The sequence below is a fragment of the Toxotes jaculatrix genome, chromosome 1 (assembly GCF_017976425.1).
Source record: "Toxotes jaculatrix isolate fToxJac2 chromosome 1, fToxJac2.pri, whole genome shotgun sequence".
Lineage (NCBI taxonomy): Eukaryota > Metazoa > Chordata > Actinopteri > Toxotidae > Toxotes > Toxotes jaculatrix.
In genome coordinates, this window is record NC_054394.1 from 32,369,753 (window position 1) to 32,387,252 (window position 17,500).

Here is a 17,500-nt window from a genome sequence, read left to right on the forward strand (position 1 = left end):
CTAACAGCTAACAAGCTAACAGCTAACAAGCTAACAGCTAACAAGCTAACAAGCTAACAGCTAACAAGCTAACAAGCTAACAAGCTAACAGCTAACAGCTAACGAACGACATAAACAAATAAAGGATGCTGAACAGAGTTTCTGAATGAGGAAGTCGGTGAAGACGTGTGGATGTGTGGACATGTAGATTGAGAAGGGATGGTGATGGTGATGATGATGATGATGATGGTGATGATGATGATGATGCTGGTGATGATGGTGGCGCTGGTGATGATGGTGATGATGATGATGATGATGCTGGTGATGATGATGCTGGTGATGATGGTGGTGATGATGATAATGATGATGATAATGATGGTGAAGATGAAATATATTTCCTGAGGTTTTGAGTCCTGGGCTGGTTTCGTTCATCGCTCTGCCTCTCAGAGTTTCGTCTCTCACCTCAGCTCACTCTGTAGATCATAAAATTAAAACTGTAAACAATGATTGTTTATTTAAAGTCTGATTTAGTTGTTGACTTCATGGTGTGTGGGACTGTAAAGTGACATCATGAACCACAGAGCGTTTCCTTTTCCTGAAACGTACTCGCTTCTTATTTCCTTGCCTGGCTCCGTCCCCCTTGTTGAGTAAATTTCCAGGTTTCTGTGACCTCTGACCTTTGAGTGCTCGGTGGTGTTGCTGTGCTGCACACACAGAGGAGGAACAGTGAAGCGTAGTCTGATCAAACACCTGGTCACTCACCTGCCTGCAGCTCGACAGGCTCCTGACTCTCTGTCTGTCTGTCCACTGCAGTGGTTAAAGGACACGGTCACACCACTGAACTGAACCCTGCTCTTATTGTGAAGGAGCTGTTGTGTTGAACTTAAACTGAGGAGGAAGAGGCGTGTGCGTGCTTGTGGTTGGTGGTTGTGTTAAACTGGTCTGGTGTGATGTGTGGTCCCGATCAGTCCTCTGCAGTCAGAGTGAACAGACCTCAGGTCAGTTCTGAGCTCAGTGTCTGGCCTGCTGCCTGCTCCTCAGAGGGTTCGCTCAGCACTTCTCACTCTTCCTGTTTATTCCGTTTCCCTGCAGCTGCCGAACCTCCAGGCTGGTTTCAGGGTTTTTATTTTAAGCCTTTTCTAACCTTATCTGAGTCTGTTGTGTTGCTGTTGTGTTCTCGTTCACAGCAGCTGGACACGCAAACACCAGAAAGCCCAACAGCCTGCAGTTATTCTGAAGCTGTGTTTCCTGTGCGGGTTTTGAAACAATGCACAGGCTTTGTAGGCAGAACTGAAACCTGACTCCTGACAAACTCTCAAAAACCAAACTGGATCTATCCCTCAGCTGAGATATGGAGGTTGTTGCTGTGATAATGTTGTCAGACGTGACAGACCTCCATCCAGAGAACATTACACCTCTGACATGTCAGATCCTGTTCACAGTACGGCTGTGAGGACAGATCAGTCCGTGTCCATATAAACTGTTGATGAACCTGGTGAAGTTGCTGCTGCTCTGAGTCAGAACGTGTTCAAACCTGCACAGTTCCACAGCTTTGTTCACCGTCTGTCACTCATTATGTTCAGGATCATCTGATGACAGAGCTCCTGCTGTTCGTCCTGGGGGCGGGGCTCGAGGAAAGGTCATGGGGTCATCCAGATCTGAGGGGTTCATCCTCTGCAGAGCAGGAAGGAGATCAGGGGTTGTAGGGAGATTTGACTCGAATTTGCCTTTCCTGGGAAACGCTGAACATTCCCACAGTTCCCTCTGTCAGGCTGCCCCCCCACCCCCCCGCCTCCTCCCTCCTCCCCCCTCCCTCCTCCCCCTGCACTGCCTGGCATGACCCCACCCTTCCTGCTCTGGAGGGGATTTCCCAGCATACTTCCTCCTCCCTGTTCTAAGTGACTGGGACATGGTCCTCAGCTGCTTTCAGGCTTTAACAAACAGGCGTCTTCAGCCTGCAGCTCAGTGACTGACAGCACCTGCAGGTGAGCCTGGAGGTGAGGAGAAGACGCAGAGGGACAGAGCAGCAGCTGAGCCTGAGTGAGAGCAGATCTGAGGCAGAACGTCGGCGCGTAGGAGAAGTGAAAGTGTGTAAACAGGACGTCAGGGCTCAGGCTCAGGAACGTGTGCGTTTCATGTGAAATCTGGTGAATCATGTTTGTTCATGTCCTGATCACACCTCTGTTCCACAGTTTACACAGACAGCTCTCTCACGCTGTGAGCAGGTGAGCCTCCCCGTACGCGCCCAGGTGCTGAGGTGGGCAACAACCAAAGCTACGATGAGAAATACCTGACCACAGTGAGAGCAGGGCCGATGCTGGTGGGCGACCATCTGTATCTGACTCCAGATGTTTGCTGAAGGATGTGACTGTGTTGTTTCATCCTCTTTTCTGAAGCTAATGCTAATGCTAGGTTAGCATGAGGGACAGTGAGCGAGCGGCTCCGGTCAGACAGACAGCTGGACACTGAGACAGTGTGTTGTAAACAGGTAAACAGCCTTTTTCACTGGCCTCGCTGTAACCATGGTAACACAACAACAAAGCTAGAGACCATTAAAACGCAAAACAACATGAGACTAAGTTTCTGTTGAACATGGTTATGGTGTGTGTGTGTGCGCGTGTGTGTGTGCGCGCGTGTGTGTGCGCGTGTGTGTGTGCGCGTGTGTGTGTGTGTGTGTCTGTGTGTGTGTGTCTGTGTGTGCGCGTGTGTGTGTGTGTGTGCGTGCGTGTGTGTGTGTGTGTGTCTGTGTGTGTGTGTGTGTCTGTGTGTGTGTGCGTGTGTGTGTGTGTGTGTGTGTGCGTCACGTTGGGCGGTGACGACATCTTCACTCAGCCTGTGACTGTGTTTCCTTCCCTGTGCGGTTGCTGTGTGACGCTGACACTCAGCTGCGGTTCAGGACAGGAACCATCACACAGGCTGAACTGTCTCCTTTGTGTCATGGGTTTGATTCCCGTCTGCAGCCACAGGTCTTACCTGTTCATTTCTATCAGCTGAAGCCTTTAAAAAGCAGGTGTCAGTCTCTTTCTGCTGAGGACACTTGATGACAAGGACGTAAGAGTCTCAGAGTCTCAAGTGACGAGACGGTTCAGTTTCCCCGAACCGTCTTCTCCTTCATCACAAGAAAACAGAACAGGACCCCCCCCCCCCCCCCCTCCTTTGTGTCTGACAGGAATGTAAACACATCATGATGACTGGCTAACAACAGTGCTAATGATGCGTTCACTGACCAGAGGCAAGTGTCATGTTATGTATTAACAATAAGACACAATCAATGCATGATAACAAATATCTGATTGTTTAGACACGTTGTGTAGTAGCTGCTTGTGGTGTGTGTCTGTAAAACCCCTGTGGACCTTTCAGAGGACAGTTCTGACCCTGTGTCACCAGAGACCTGTCCTGGCTTTGAACCACACTGAGAACAGCAGCAGGTCTGTTTCTACTGAGTTTTACTGTCCACGCCGTCTCAGCGGGACACTTTGGGGGTTTGAAGCTTGTCTCTAAATAAAGTTCTCAGCTCAGTTCTTCCTCCTCCAGAGTCAAACTCAATTAGCAACGCTGACACTAACAGGAAATACCACACTCAGTTTATCTGGGTCCCTTCCTGTCTCAGCAGGACAAACAGGAGTCTTTCCCTCTGTTTCATTCACACTCATCATACCGATGTGTCATGAATCCCGTTCGTTTCTCAGACTCACAGTCGTGCTGCTGCAGTGTTCTGTGTTTGAAAACTGACGGTGCTGGACTTCACCTGGACGTCTCACTGATACTGGAGGAGCTTTCACTCAGGCTGACACAGGTTTCAGGTGGATGGGAACAGACAGAAATACAGGTGGTACAGCCCAGAATTCTTTATTTTCTGACTGGAGTTCTGCTCCACAGCACAGTGCTGCTGCTGCTGGCTGGGAGTTGCACTGCAAAAATATATTTTCATTGAGTCAGTATTACTAAGTGCTACGTGTATCACAGCCTGTTTAAACACATCAGTGATCGACACTGTTCCACTGGGTCACATGTTCCATCACCTCCCCCAGAAAAACACCATTCACTCCCAGATCAGCTCGTCCCGTCTCTGAAATGATGCAACGTCTCAGACTCTTTCCCAAGAGGCTTGGAAATGTTTCACTCTGTGTCCTTTAAGCTGTTTGAGTTCAAACTCAGTCTGAGGAGGTTATTTTTACAATCCGACCCAGTTTTTACCCTTTTCAGAAATAAAGTTTATCATGATGAAGGCGTCTGCTCCTGAGATGCTGCTCACAGGCAGGTGACAGGAAGAGGAAGAGGAGTCACACACTCAGAGCTCTGAGACATTCACTGTGGAAGCTGATCTGAACGGTGCGCTCTGCAGAGCTGGTGTTCGTCTGACTGGATGTGAATGCAGCAGGAGTCCTTCACCCTTCACACACACAGGCAGCCAGTAACTACAGTCTAAGTGTGGGAGTGCTGTCAGGAGAGAGCTATTTCACACACTCCCAGCTGCTGTGTGTTGGCATCATAAAACAGTTATAGCTTGTTATAATCCAGAGACGTTCCCTCCTCAAACCTCTCAGCTGTTGTGGTGAAACTGTGTTTGGTTGGCAGCCATCTTGGTTCAAAGTTTGTGGATTCATGTTCTTGTATGGGACCTGCAGAACCTGCAGAGAGCGACAGGAGAAGAGAGGAGAGAAAGAACAGAACCACAGGAAAGAGAAGAAGTTGAGTTAGTAACGTGTTAATGGGATATGAAAGAGAGCAGATAGAGAGAGAGGAGCTCGGTGCATGATGGGAAGTCCCGGCAGTCTGAGTCTATAGCAGACTAACTAGTAGATGGTTCAAGCCTGAGCCAGAACAAACTATATGCTTTATCACAGAGGAAGGTTTCTCCTCTTAAACATGGAGAGGGAGTCTGCCTCCCAGTCTGCCTTCCAGTCTGCCTCCCAGACCCAAACTGGTAAGTGGTTCCACAGTAGAGGAGCCTGAGAACTGAAGGATCTGCCACAGTAGAGCTGCACTCTGGGAGAGCAGAGTTCTGTAGGGTAAGAAGGTACGATGAGCTCCTTGATATGATGGTGTCTGACCATTGAGGGCTTCGTAGGTGAGGAGCAGGATTTTAAATTGTCTCCTGGTTCCTGTCCGTCCTCATGCTGCAGCATTCTGAATCAGCTGGAGAGTCTCTGTAGAGACATGTTGGGGCAGGCTGAGAATAAGGAACTGCAATAGTTCAGCTTAGAAATAACAAACACATGGACGAGTTTCTCTGCATCATCATGTGTCTGATTTCTGTGAAATTACGAAGGTGAGCAGAGGCAGTGCTCGGAGTTTCTTTGAGTTACAGGACATGTCTTGATCGAGAGTAACTCCCAGGTTCACAGTGGCGTTGGAGGCCAGAGCAACATCATCAGGAGTAACAGTGTGGACTGACACTGAGTCTCTGAGCTGCTTGGAGCCAGTTACAGTAACTTCAGTCTGAGTTCCAAAGCAGAACATTACTGCTCCTCCAGGTCTTTATGTCCTTAAACAGGTCTGAAGCTGAGTTAGCTGATTGGTTTCCTCTGGCTTTACTGACAAGTACAACTGGGTATCATCTGCATATCAGTGGAAGTTAATAGAAGGTGAACTGAACTGGTCCCAGCTCTGAACCCTGTGGAACTCCATGCCTAACTCTTGTGTACATGGAGGACTCATTGCTGACGCGTACAAACTGAATCGATCTGATTGGTCAGACCTAAACCAGCTGAGTGCGGCTCCTTTGATGCCAGTTAAAGGTTCCAGTCTCTGTAGCAGGATGTGATGGTCAGTGGCATCAAATGCAGCACTAAGTTCCAACAGACCAGGACAGAGACGAGTCCTTTGTCTGATGCTGTCTCTGTGCTATGATTCACTCTAAATGATAAATAAATATCTCAAATAAATTCTTGTTCTGTAGAAAGTCACACAGCTGATGGCAGCTGCTTTCTGAAGCATCTCAGAGAGAAAGGGAAGGTTGGATACAGGTCTGTAGTTTGCTGAAACACCTGCATCAACAGCTTTTTAAGAAGCGGTTTAATTACAGCTGCTTTACAGGACTGTGCTACAGAGACTGTTAGTAAGGAGGAATTTATCCTGTCCAACAGAGAGCTGCTGATTAGGAGGAGCCTGGAGGAGATCGGGTCGAAAAGACAGGTCGATGGTTTAGATGAAGAAATCAGTTAGTTGGTGAAAATCGATGGAAGAGAAACCTTTTAAATACATATGTGGTTTTACTGCTGTTTCTGAGGTTCCTGTGCTTAAAGAAAAATCTGTACTGATTGAGGGATGGAGGTGATCAATTATGTCTCTGACTGTCAGAGTTTTATTATTAAAGAAATCATTACTGCCGAGAGCTACAGTCATGGCCAAAAATATGGACATCGATACCTGAGCTCCAGCCCGTTCACTTTCCTGTCTGAGAGGCTTGGTCACTGCGTGTTGAAGCTGTGTGAGCAGCCTGCTGATGATTATCGTGGATAATGGTCTGTTTTTAAAGTGAACTGGTTCCAGATGGCTGGTAGCCACAGCCCAGTCAGGCCCTCAGCTGTGGATGCTGGTTGTGCGTGTGCGGTGTGTACGGACTCACAAAGGTAGAGGTGCAGCTTGTTGTGCAGCTGTAGCTGTTCGTCAGATTTCGGAGTGGTGCCGTGAAGAAGGTTTATTTTACCATCAGACTTTTCAACAAACTGTTTGTTAGTTTGAGCCTCGGTGAAGCAAAGAGGCTCTGAGCTGAGGATCAAAGAGAAAACCAGACGGTGGGCTCAGGTCCTCTTAGCGCCCCCTACAGGCTGCAGTGTTTATTACAGACATCTCGAGTTTCATCTGTCACAGTGAAGCGTCGTCAGTTAGTTCAGCTACTGTCCTTCAACCATAAAAGTTTAACAGCAACAACTGAAGCAACAATGGTTCTTTGAACTGAGTACAAACCATAACTGAAGCGTTTGTTAAGGAAACTGAATTAAATAAAGTTTATTGTACTGATTCCATTCAGAAACCATTCATTGAGAAAATGACGTCAATCTAAGCTGAGAAGTTCTCGTCAGCCTCAGTGTGAGCAGCCTCAGATCAGAGTCTGTCCAACAGGACTGACGACCCCCCAACCCCCGACCAGGGGCCCAGATCTGTTGGGGACCATTATTGATGGAGTCACTCTTTCAGATGTCCTCGAACAAAGTGTCTGTGTCTCTGCGCTGACGTGTTCCTGTTCATGTTTACAGACGTGTCCAGATAAAACTGAATTCAGAAACAGCCAGTACCTGCGTTTGCTTCATCCCGTCACAGAGCAGTGAAGTGTGGCAGCTCTGAGCTCACACTCTGATCTGATGCTTTATTTTTAGTCCTGTGGTGAAACATCGGAACAGTGCTGAAATATTTTGGGTTCCGCAGCAGCTGTTACAGGCCACATGATCCGACAGAACCGCTGTAACACACAGCCGGCCTTTGTTCCACGGCGACACCCGGGAGCTGCAGGGTTCTGCTGCTGACCCTCACTCTGAGCTTTATTTAACTTCATGTTAAACACAGAAACAGAGGAAGTCAGCAGGGATCCCCTGCGTGTGTGTGTGTGTGTGTGTGTGTGTGTATGTGTGTGTTCAGACTGCAGCTCTATCACAAACCATCCATCTCTGGTGTGTTTGGCTGTAATTTAGTTTGGAATGACAGGTCACGTCTGTCCCATTTTCTCCCACTGAGCAATCTGCTCAAACGCTGCAGGGACAAACACGTGTCCCAGAGTTTCCAAAGACACCGTGTGTATCACAGTCTGTGGTGAACTGAGGACAGACATGTGGAGACACACAGACATAAGATGCATGAAGCTGTCAGAGGACAGAGAGGTGCTCTCTACGTTTTACACTGCGCTGTGTGTGTGTGTGTGTGTGTGTGTATATATATATATACAGATATATATATATATATATAGATATATATATATATCTGTATCTATCTATATATATAGATATACATTTATATCTATATATAGATGTTTATCTATATCTATCTATCTATATATATATAATTTTTTTTTTTAAATGAAATAAACATCAACATAAAGTAGGACTTTGCAGTGATGTTGCACAGACGAGCAAACAGACGGTTCAGCTGCTGCTCTGGTTCTGATTTAGTGCAGCAGGTGGAATCTTTTTGGATCCAGACCGGATCACACGCAGCTGACACGGTCTGAAGACCGGACCCGGTCTCTGAGCAGCAGGGTGGGGCCTGGACAGAACTGGTCCGAGCTCTGTCCGTTTAAAAATGTCTCATCCTCCGGTCAAATATTTTTCCGGTCAGTTGACACCGGTGTGTAAATGTGTCGGTCACAGCTCCACAACAACGAGCTGCCATTTCTGTGACGTGACTCATACACTGCTGCAGCTCAGAGGCAGTTTCACCACACCGTGTCTCTGAGGGTTTACCGTCTCTGCTACATGTCGCTGTAATGTACAGCACGTGTCCAGCATGTCCAGCAGACGTTTAGCGAACAAAATGAACCTGTGGTGCAGAGTCAATGTGTTCGTCACAGTAAATAATTAGTATTTGCAGCAGCGTTATTCTGGTTTCTGGGTTTTGAGAAATGTTCTGTGCTGACACCACACATGTATTTACATGAATGCTAAATAAAACGAAGACATGCAGCTTCCTGTTTACTCCACAGCGAACACGGAGAGAACGAGTTCAACGAACACAACTCACAGTCACTGAGCTGACCTGTGTCAGGCTCTGCAGCTCACAGACAGGCTTCTGTCACAGCTCCCTCTGGACCTGTGAGACATGTCCCTGAGGTTTTCTGTCCTTGTTGACAGTGGTGTAGTGGTCCATGGAGAAGTGGGTATACTCAATTTTCACCTTTTTTTTTTTTAAGTAGTCTAGAAAAAAAGCCGTTTTAGAAACAGTGACATGTAATTAAGTTTACCCAAAAATCATTTCTACTTGCTCACTATTATAAAATGATCATGACTTGATTAGGAGCAGTTTGTAGTTACTACTGGTCACACAGCCTGGATGAATGCAAAATGTATTTATCATGAGTCAAACATGGTGTTTCAGTTATTTTTTAAACATTTATTTAAATAAAATACTTCAAACACACAAATCATTCTCTTCCAAACATCAAAACCAATCAGATAAACTTAAAAGTGCACTGTCAGAAAACTGAAATAAATTATTTGGTTTTCAATAGCTGAACACTATTTTTGCAATATCTCCTTCTTTTCATTGTTATCTATCCCTATACAAAATAAGACAGCCTGATTAGACCTCAATATTGCCAAATCTTAAACTATTTGTCCCAATTCTTGTTTTTAACTTACTTAAAAATCAACTACCAGCCTAGCTACTTTAAAATTAAACTAGATCATGTAGGTTAGTTAGGGCTAAGTAACTTGGCTAACGTTATAATTTAGACCTTTACAATAACAAACGAGCTTCACAGACATTGAGATAGTTTCATCTAACATTACAGTCTGGTATGAAATTCTTGCAAACTGGGTTGATTAAACACTTACTGAAAACCAACACTGGCGCGGTTTCCCCTCATTATCCCAATCTAGCTAGCTTCAGACTAACGTTAGGATACCGTTAGCCTTTCATAACGTTAGCCGACTCGCACAGTTTAACTATTGGCGACAAAATCTCTTCTCCTCTAAATGTGCAGTCATATTGCCAGTAGTTTAAAACAATGATTCATTTGGAATCCACCTTAAAACTTACTTATGGGATGTGTGTTTTGGTGCGTTCACATCTGTTGGTGACTGAAGGACATGAAGTCTCCACTGAACAGGACCTGACTTATATTTCACGTTGCCATGACAACCTACACCCATGACTTCCTGTTACTATGACAGGCCGTGGTTACTGAGTGTGTGTTGTTTGTGTGTGTGTGTGTGTGTGTTGCTCTGATCTGTGTCCTGGAGTCATTTTCTCATGAACTGTTTTACTTTGGTGTCTCTGCCTGAAACTGACTGTGGATCAGTTTGTGGAGCTTCAGTGTGGACGTCAGACGGTTCCTCCCTGCAGCTTCGTTCAGAGACACAGCCACGTTTTCACTGTCAGACACTGAGTGAACAGAGTCTTTGTGAATGAGCTCAGACTGTGAGCTGGAAACAAAATGTTTCCGAGCCTCCTCGGGTTCGTCCTGCAGCAGCCTGCGATGTCACACGCCGTCATACGCCGTCACATGCATCACGTGCATCTAGGGGTGGGCGATATGGCAAAAATATCACATCACGATTTTTTAATGGTAAAGTCACGATCACGATTTTATCACAGTTCATTTTTACAGTTAATTTAGAACCAAACTATTTTCTTTGTAAAAACTTAGTTATAAAGATAAAAAAGTCGCCTCTTTCCACCGTTTGCTTCTTCTCTCACACAGCGTGCTTTTATCAAAGGCTTGTGTTATAGCTGGTTGTTTCTGTGTAATGTCTTTAGCCGTTACCACTGGCTGATGTGTAGTCGGCCTCGCTGCTCTCAGCAGATTGTTCCGGATGCTGCCGCTTCAGGTGGTTAAAGAGGTTCGTTGTGTTTGTGCTTTGTCGTTTGGAGAAAACCCAAACCAGTTCCACACGCAGTGTTGGGGAGTAACGGAATACGTGTAACGGCGTTACGTATTCAGAATACACATTCTGAGTAACTGTATTCCATTACAGTTACAGTTTAAATAGATAGTATTCAGAATACAGTTACAGTGTTGAAATCAATGGATTACGTGACGATACTTCTCTGTTTCACGAGTTTATATTTATTCTCTAAAAGAACGAAGGCAACCCGACGCGTTTCCCAGAAGCCCCAGCTCCACGAAAACAAACGGAAATAAACGAGCTATTCGCCTGATCAGTCGGTCAGAATGGAGTCGGACGAGGAGCAGCAGGAGCCAGAGCTTGAGCCGCAGCCGGCAAAACAGAGCCGGGACAGGAATGAGTTGGCCAAAACAGAAACGGCGTTACATATTCTGAATACGTAACGCCGTTACATGAACTCCGTTACTCCCCGACACTGTCCATACGACTGAAGTGGAGTTCTTTCTGTGGACCAACTCCAAGCTTTCACTTTCTTTGTCGGCCATGGCTACCCGCTACACCCTGACTAAAACAGCGAGGCTAGTAAAAAAAAAAAAAATAATCATCAGCACTGCTCATACTTCGCCATGATTGGTTGGTCATGTTCACGTGAAGCGGGCTGTCAGTTGCCCAAGGAAAAAAAACTTCTTGTGCGTCTGTGCGCAAGCATAGAGCTGCAATTAATAGAATGTGCGATAATACGATCTCTCTCCTCTGGCAGATCGTCAACACTTTCTAATCCTTCACGATCTAATATCGTCATATCGCACACCCCTACATGCATCACAGTTCAGAGCACTTGATGTTGACTACCTGTAGCCTGACATAACGGCTACACACACACACACACACACACACACACACACACACACACACACACACACACACACAGCAGTGAGGCTGGACACTAAGGGACTGCCTGTGTTTCCTGTTGTTGCAGAGAAGCTGTATAACTCTCAGGGCCCGGAGCTCAGACGGTCTCTCTTCTCTCTCAAACAGCTCTTCCAGGTAACACACACACACACACACACACACACACACACACACACACACACACACACACACAGATCTGTCCACAGCTCTACAGACGTGTCTCTCTTTTCTCTCTGGCCTCAGGACGATAAAGACCTGGTTCCAGAGTTTGTGGCGTCTGAAGGTTTGACCTGTTTCATTAAAGTTGGAGCGGAGGCCGACCATAACTACCAGAACTACATCCTGAGAGGTGAGACTCCACCCACCTGCTCACACAGCTCAGGACACACACACTGCTGTTAAATCATCACGCCTCAATCATTTTTCTTGTGTGTGTGAATCTATGAAAAAATATGGACGTATGGTGATGTAATAGCAGTTTTGTCCACAGGGTGTAAAATGCATCAATAGAGCATAAATGACATGGAAAAGTAAAAGACATTGGATTTCAGACATTTTCCTAAAAAGAAGCTGTAACACAGCCAGAGTTAAAGGGATGCTACACCCAAAACCCGGCGTCGAGCTCCGACCTCCCACAGCCTGATCCCCCGGGTCCATCTGATGATCACTAAAATGTGGCTTAACATGCAGCTTCTCTCTGTCCTCACACGCGACCCTGTCCAGCTCAGGAACAGGATTGTGTGTTAGTTTGTCCAGGTGAGGGCGCCGCGGTGACACACGAGCAGCTGTTCCACCGTGACATTCATGTGAATTACTGCCGAGTTTTACCTCCAACCTCAACACGACTGTAAAATAACTGAAAGGAAACGGTGTGTGAAGCACAGGTGGACAACCTCCAGCTCACAGACTCATCCAGCCTGGGGTCAGACTCCTGATCAGCGTTCTGGGCCCCGGCCCCGTCTCTCAGTCGGTCTCTGTCCTCGGATGCTGCAGCAGCTCGGTCTGAAGCCACAGACGATGGAAACACGTCCAGCAAACCCACAGAGAGCTGAGTCAGTGCTGCTGATTATAGGCTCCTCTGCATCTGCTGGACCCAGCTGTGGAAAGCATGTCGCTCACAGCAGCCTGTCTGTGACTGTCTGTCTCTGTGTGTCTGTCCTCAGCTCTCAGTCAGATCATGCTGTTTGTGGACGGTATGAACGGAGTGATAAACCACAATGAGACGGTGCAGTGGCTCTACACCCTCACAGGAAGTCTGGTGAGTCCTGAACCACAGAACCACAACCCCAGCAAACTGCTGAGGCTGAGGACACTTCAGACAGGCAGAGGACAGGTCAGACAGGCAGAGGACAGGTCAGACACACTGAGGACAGGTCACATTCAGGCTGAGGACAGGTCAGACAGGCAGAGGACAGGTCAGACACACTGAGGACAGGTCACATTCAGGCTGAGGACAGGTCAGACAGGCAGAGGACAGGTCAGACAGGCAGAGGACAGTTCACATTCAGGCTGAGGACAGTTCAGACAGGCAGAGGACAGGTCAGACAGGCTGAGGACAGTTCAGACAGGCTGAGGACAGTTCACATTCAGGCTGAGGACAGTTCAGACAGGCTGAGGACAGTTCACATTCAGGCTGAGGACAGTTCAGACAGGCTGAGGACAGGTCAGACAGGCAGAGGACAGGTCAGACAGGCTGAGGACAGGTCAGACACACTGAGGACAGGTCACATTCAGGCTGAGGACAGGTCAGACAGGCAGAGGACAGGTCAGACAGGCTGAGGACAGTTCAGACAGGCTGAGGACAGGTCAGACAGGCTGAGGACAGTTCAGACACACTGAGGACAGGTCACATTCAGGCTGAGGACAGGTCAGACACACTGAGGACAGGTCACATTCAGGCTGAGGACAGGTCAGACAGGCTGAGGACAGGTCAGACACACTGAGGACAGGTCAGACAGGCTGAGGACAGTTCAGACACACTGAGGACAGTTCACACAGGCTGAGGACAGTTCACATTCAGGCTGAGGACAGTTCAGACAGGCTGAGGACAGGTCAGACACACTGAGGACAGTTCAGACAGGCTGAGGACAGTTCAGACACACTGAGGACAGGTCAGACAGGCTGAGGACAGTTCAGACACGCTGAGGACAGTTCAGACAGGCTGAGGACAGTTCACATTCAGGCTGAGGACAGTTCAGACAGGCTGAGGACAGTTCACATTCAGGCTGAGGACAAATCACATTCAGGCTGAGGACACTTCAGATTCAGGCTGAGGACAGTTCAGACAGGCTGAGGACAGTTCACATTCAGGCTGAGGACAGTTCACATTCAGGCTGAGGACAGTTCAGACACACTGAGGACAGTTCAGACACACTGAGGACAGTTCAGACACACTGAGGACAGTTCACATTCAGGCTGAGGACAGTTCACATTCAGGCTGAGGACAGTTCAGACAGGCTGAGGACAGTTCACATTCAGGCTGAGGACAGTTCAGACAGGCTGAGGACAGTTCACATTCAGGCTGAGGACAGTTCAGACACACTGAGGACAGTTCAGACAGGCTGAGGACAGTTCAGACAGGCTGAGGACAGTTCACATTCAGGCTGAGGACAGTTCAGACAGACTGAGGACAGTTCAGACACACTGAGGACAGTTCACATTCAGGCTGAGGACAGTTCACATTCAGGCTGAGGACAGTTCAGACAGTCTGAGGACAGTTCACATTCAGGCTGAGGACAGTTCAGACACACTGAGGACAGTTCAGACACACTGAGGACAGTTCACATTCAGGCTGAGGACAGTTCACATTCAGGCTGAGGACAGTTCACATTCAGGCTGAGGACAGTTCAGACACACTGAGGACAGTTCAGACAGTCTGAGGACAGTTCACATTCAGGCTGAGGACAGTTCAGACACACTGAGGACAGTTCAGACAGTCTGAGGACAGTTCACATTCAGGCTGAGGACAGTTCAGACACACTGAGGACAGTTCAGACAGTCTGAGGACAGTTCACATTCAGGCTGAGGACAGTTCACATTCAGGCTGAGGACAGTTCAGACAGACTGAGGACAGGTCAGACAGGCTGAGCATGGTGATGAGTTAAAGTCTTGTTAGAAGTCAGAAGTTTCCTCTGCAGTGATTTTCATGAGTCAGTGAGAGAAGTGTGGAGCTGTGACGCCACCTGCTGGACACATACTGAACACACGTGTCTCTTCAGTCTCGCCTGGTGGTGAAAACGTCTCTGAAGCTGCTCATCGTGTTTGTTGAATATTCAGAGTCCAACAGTCCACGGCTCATCGACGCTGTGAACACAGTGGACGGACAGAGAGGTACACACACTAACACACACACACACTAACACACACACACACTAACACACACACACACTCCATGTTTACCTGCAGTTTAATGTATAATCATGTGACATCAGGAGATAAATGAAAAGTGTGTGTGTGTGTGTGTGTGTGTGTGTGTGTGTGTGTGTGTGTGTGTGTGTGTGTGTGTGTGCTAGGTGTGAAGCCGTGGAGTTATCTGATGGACGTCCTGGAGGAGAGAAACGGCTCTGACACTGAGCTGCTCATATTCGCCATGACGCTCATCAACAAGGTAAACAGTCAACAAGGTAAACAAACACTCTCAGTAGAATGAGGAGGACAGGAGGACACCAGCTCACAGCTCCACCTGGGCCTCAACAGATTAAAGAACTAAGTCAGGATCTGGAGTGACGAGACCTGAGCTCTGTTCTGAGTTACTCAGGAACTCACAGGGAATCCATCCACTCACCTACAGACACAATCCATCCACTCACCTACAGACACAATCCATCCACTCACCTACAGACACAATCCATCCACTCACCTACAGACACAATCCATCCACTCACCTACAGACACAAACCATCCACTCACCTACAGACACAATCCATCCACTCACCTACAGACACAAACCATCCACTCACCTACAGACACAAACCATCCACTCACCTACAGACACAATCCATCCACTCACCTACAGACACAATCCATCCACTCACCTACAGACACAATCCATCCACTCACCTACAGACACAAACCATCCACTCACCTACAGACACAATCCATCCACTCACCTACAGACACAAACCATCCACTCACCTACAGACACAATCCATCCACTCACCTACAGACACAAACCATCCACTCACCTACAGACACAATCCATCCACTCACCTACAGACACAAACCATCCACTCACCTACAGACACAAACCATCCACTCACCTACAGACACAATCCATCCACTCACCTACAGACACAAACCATCCACTCACCTACAGACACAAACCATCCACTCACCTACAGACACAATCCATCCACTCACCTACAGACACAAACCATCCACTCACCTACAGACACAATCCATCCACTCACCTACAGACACAAACCATCCACTCACCTACAGACACAAACCATCCACTCACCTACAGACACAATCCATCCACTCACCTACAGACACAAACCATCCACTCACCTACAGACACAATCCATCCACTCACCTACAGACACAATCCATCCACTCACCTACAGACACAATCCATCCACTCACCTACAGACACAAACCATCCACTCACCTACAGACACAATCCATCCACTCACCTACAGACACAAACCATCCACTCACCTACAGACACAATCCATCCACTCACCTACAGACACAAACCATCCACTCACCTACAGACACAATCCATCCACTCACCTACAGACACAATCCATCCACTCACCTACAGACACAATCCATCCACTCACCTACAGACACAAACCATCCACTCACCTACAGACACAAACCATCCACTCACCTACAGACACAATCCATCCACTCACCTACAGACACAATCCATCCACTCACCTACAGACACAATCCATCCACTCACCTACAGACACAATCCATCCACTCACCTACAGACACAATCCATCCACTCACCTACAGACACACCTGATACTCTGTGTTCACAGTACAGGACACAATCAGTGAGCTATGAGATAACGTGTGTGTGTGTGTGTGTGTGTCTCTGTGTGTCTCTGTGTGTGTGTGTGTGTGTGTGTGTGTCTCTGTGTGTCTCTCTGTGTGTGTGTGTGTGTCAGACGCTGGCAGCGCTCCCTGACCAGGACTCGTTCTACGATGTGACTGACAGTCTGGAGCAGCTGGGGATGGAGACCATCATCCACAAGCACATGAACAACAAGGGGACGGAGCCTGACCTCCGAGCTCAGTTCACCATCTACGAGGTACCACACCACCACAACAACAACAACAAACAACAACAACAAACAACAACAAACAGCAACAACAACAACAACAACAACAAACAACAACAAACAGCCACAGGATGTTACAGTAGTGCAGAGTTACTGACAGCCCTGTGTTTTTGTGTGCGTGTGTGTGTGTGCGTGTGCGTGTGTGTGTGTTGCAGACAGCTCTGAAGTATGAGGACGGTGAGGTGGACGAGTCGTCCCTCCACCTCCGTAAAGACAGAAGAAAGCTGGCCACCAGCGATCAGGAGGGACGGAAGAGCCGCCGCTCGTCCAGTCAAAACCTTCCCGACCTCCTGTCCTCCTCCGCAGGCTCCTCCCCCTCCACTTCACCCACCCCTGCCTTCCTCTCCCCCTCTACCGCCAACACCCCCCTCTCCCCCGCCATCTCTGCGACCTCCTCCCCCAGCCCCACGGCCGGGTCTGGCAGCAGGACCTCGTCCCCGCTGACCCCCGACCCTGACAGCCCCGTCTCCAGTCTGTCCGGATCCCAGAGAGGGTCTCCTGTCCCCCCCCACACCGCCCCCAACTCCACCATGACCTCAGAGCAGGACACGAAGACGCCGTCCAGCCCGTAAGTTCACAGTGAAAATGAGCGAGCAGGTGTCGGGTCATCGGTCCTGAGCAGAGACAGGACTTACAGTACAGATCAGAGACTGATCCTGGATCAGCACCCGAGCATGACAGGCCTGGATTTACCTCCTCAGGGATTTTCTAACTGCACCCTGGTGGAGGTGGAGGGCGGAGGGTGGAGGTGGAGGAGGGTGGAGGGTGGAGCCTGTGGGTGGAGGTGGAGGGTGGAGGAGGGTGGAGGGTGGA

At 48.2% G+C, this 17,500-nt stretch overlaps 1 protein-coding gene across 6 annotated transcripts in view; it reads left to right on the forward strand.

The window, feature by feature from the left end:
• fhod1 (formin homology 2 domain containing 1) overlaps positions 1 to 17,500 on the forward strand; it is a 36,519-nt gene that overhangs the window by 7,359 nt on the left and 11,660 nt on the right. For all 6 annotated transcript variants that reach the window (XM_041064537.1, XM_041064619.1, XM_041064699.1 and 3 more), the window contains exons 4-10: positions 11,461 to 11,528; positions 11,637 to 11,742; positions 12,557 to 12,651; positions 14,612 to 14,723; positions 14,906 to 15,000; positions 16,514 to 16,657; positions 16,843 to 17,255. In XM_041064537.1, coding sequence (XP_040920471.1) covers positions 11,461 to 11,528; positions 11,637 to 11,742; positions 12,557 to 12,651; positions 14,612 to 14,723; positions 14,906 to 15,000; positions 16,514 to 16,657; positions 16,843 to 17,255 — 1,033 coding nt within the window. The remainder of the gene's footprint in view (positions 1 to 11,460; positions 11,529 to 11,636; positions 11,743 to 12,556; positions 12,652 to 14,611; positions 14,724 to 14,905; positions 15,001 to 16,513; positions 16,658 to 16,842; positions 17,256 to 17,500) is intronic.